This window comes from Henckelia pumila, chromosome 3 (assembly GCF_033568475.1).
Source record: "Henckelia pumila isolate YLH828 chromosome 3, ASM3356847v2, whole genome shotgun sequence".
Taxonomy (NCBI): domain Eukaryota; kingdom Viridiplantae; phylum Streptophyta; class Magnoliopsida; order Lamiales; family Gesneriaceae; genus Henckelia; species Henckelia pumila.
In genome coordinates this window covers 193,266,811-193,268,998 of record NC_133122.1, presented here as the reverse complement: position 1 = coordinate 193,268,998, position 2,188 = coordinate 193,266,811, and the positions used below count along the sequence as shown (strand labels likewise).

The following is a 2,188-nucleotide window of genomic DNA, read 5'->3' as shown; positions in this document are numbered from 1 at the left end:
ACTTCGAATTAACAAACGGACATATGCATTGTATGTCAAAATTCCTAAATCTAGAAGTGTAACCATTGGGATCCTGACTACATATGTTTTCCGAACAGTGCATATGCTGTAATGACAATAGCTAGAAATTAAAGTTCTCCCTTAACTTTTTTATATCGATCGAATGCAAATAACTTACTAAGACCACTACTTTGACTTGAGTCCGGCTAACTTTGATGCAACATCGTTAATAGTCGGACGTTTATCTACGTAATCGTTGCTGCATTGGATTCCAAGTTTTACGAGTGTAATCCCATCGGCTTCACTGCATCCTGAATTAATGATGGATTTATGAACAACATGTTCATGACGCTGACTTCTTGCCTTCGTCGTGATGTGACGGTTATCTTCATTTTGCTCCTTTTTTTTGCACCGTCTTTTGTGTTGTGGTGATGCCTTTTTTGCAGATGTGGATCCAAATTTATTTTATTTCATAATAATCTGCAAAAGAATCACACCGAAACTGTAGACATCCGCAGCTGGTGTTCCGCTTCCTACATTACACACAAGGAACAAATACATTAATTGAAAATTTTCTTCTCAACTTTAGACTATCTAGCATGATTTGTGACACCAAATGACAACAATATTGTGTCTGGTAATTATTGAAATAATCAAATCTTTTGTGAAGTAAGAAAGAAACGATATGCTTTCATAAAAATTGTAACAGTGGTATATATATTATAATTTTTTGAAAATATCATTGCCTTTGAGTAATATTTCTTTTGCCGCGTAATATGGATTTACCGTCGGCAAGTCTTTTCCACCAATTTTAGCTGATCCGAAATCGCACAAGCAAACATTATATTCCTACAATTTCAACTCGGACATGATGATCATCGATGTCGATTAAACTTAAAGATTGTTGCATAATATGGTGTTACATTAAATAGTCCATACCTCATCTATCAATACATTGTCGGGTTTTATATCACCGACCACAAAATTTTTCGCTGAAATTTCTCCAATTGCTGCAGCGAGTTGTAAGAGTATTTTGTGCGCATACGGCCATCCGAGATTCCCTTTTGTCAATTATGTAAACATCAATAATTAGCTAGTTAACATTTACAAAACATAATTTATTGTATTAAAGTTGCATACTCAAATACCAACCGTATGATATATTTGCTTACCTTCAAGAACTTCTTCAAGATTTCTTGGAACGTAGTTTAAGATTAAACAAAACCTGTTATCATCATGGTATATTCCGAGCAACGATACGATATTTGGATGGTCAAAGTTGATGAGAGCCTCTCTTTCATTCTTTGCGGTTGAAATGATCAAGAAATATCAATTTAATTAGTTATAAACATTCTCCGTTAGTTCTCGATCGAATATTCTAACATGATGAAAAATAGATTCATATACGTACGTACCTCCCAATACATTTTGTATTCATCCATGTAGATTTTCACGGCGATATCTTTGTTGTTTAGTGTTCCTTTGTAGACTTTTGCATATTGTCCCTCACCAATGAGTTTATCAAACTCATTAGTCATTTCTTTGAGTTGTTCATAAGTAAAGATTCGAGGGTCATCTTTCCTCTAATTGGAAAAAAAAAAATCAGTTTCTGAAAAACAATAGTCGTTAGAAGGGAAGAATATATAGTTGAAATGTTATGAGCATGACCTGCTGTGTCTTTGAAGCTTTTGAACTTGAACCAGCTGCCTTCTTTGATTTAGTCTCCATGGTTGATAAATTTGTTTCCGTCTAGCATATTAATTAAAACACATAAAAAATTTAATATTGAAGTCAAGCCCGAAAATGAACTTGACTCACCCTATCTTTTTTCAATATTGTAACGAAATCAAACAAATTAGACACAAAAACACACCTTGTAAATGCAACTAAGCTTCACACTTCGAATCAATACACAAACATTTCCCAGTTGTAATCGAGCAAATATTGATCAATGCCTCAATCTTATCTCAAGAACCCAGAAACAAACAAGATCATTTAAACACCAAACAAGCATTAAACCATGCAAGAAGTATGAGCCAGATTTTACGTGGTTGGAAATCAATCTTTGATTGATGAAGATTCAAAATCCGATTACAAAATTTACACCAAGAAGATTACGAAGCTCTAATGAACTACACTCACTCCTTCTCTTCTTTTGTATCGTCTCTTGGCTTTCGATCGCAGCTCT

The 2,188-nt window shown here is 34.1% G+C and overlaps 1 protein-coding gene across 1 annotated transcript; it reads right to left on the bottom strand.

The window, feature by feature from the left end:
* Positions 1 to 465: 465 nt before the first annotated feature.
* LOC140890259 (probable receptor-like protein kinase At4g10390) lies at positions 466 to 1,728 on the bottom strand. Its single transcript, XM_073298019.1, has 6 exons — positions 1,669 to 1,728; positions 1,416 to 1,583; positions 1,173 to 1,302; positions 940 to 1,061; positions 747 to 849; positions 466 to 533 (listed from the first exon to the last, which is right to left on the bottom strand). The coding sequence occupies exons 1-6, from the start codon at positions 1,726 to 1,728 to the stop codon at positions 466 to 468; spliced, it is 651 nt and encodes a 216-aa protein (XP_073154120.1).
* Positions 1,729 to 2,188: the final 460 nt, after the last annotated feature.

Coding starts and splice junctions, on each gene's coding strand:
- LOC140890259 (XM_073298019.1), bottom strand. CDS start 1,728: ATGGAGACTAAATCAAAGAAGGCAGCTGGTTCAAGTTCAAAAGCTTCA. Junction 1,062..1,172: donor TCTTGAAGAAGTTCTTGAAG/GTAAGCAAATAT, acceptor AATTGACAAAAG/GGAATCTCGGATGGCCGTAT. Junction 850..939: donor ACAATGTATTGATAGATGAG/GTATGGACTATT, acceptor TTGAAATTGTAG/GAATATAATGTTTGCTTGTG.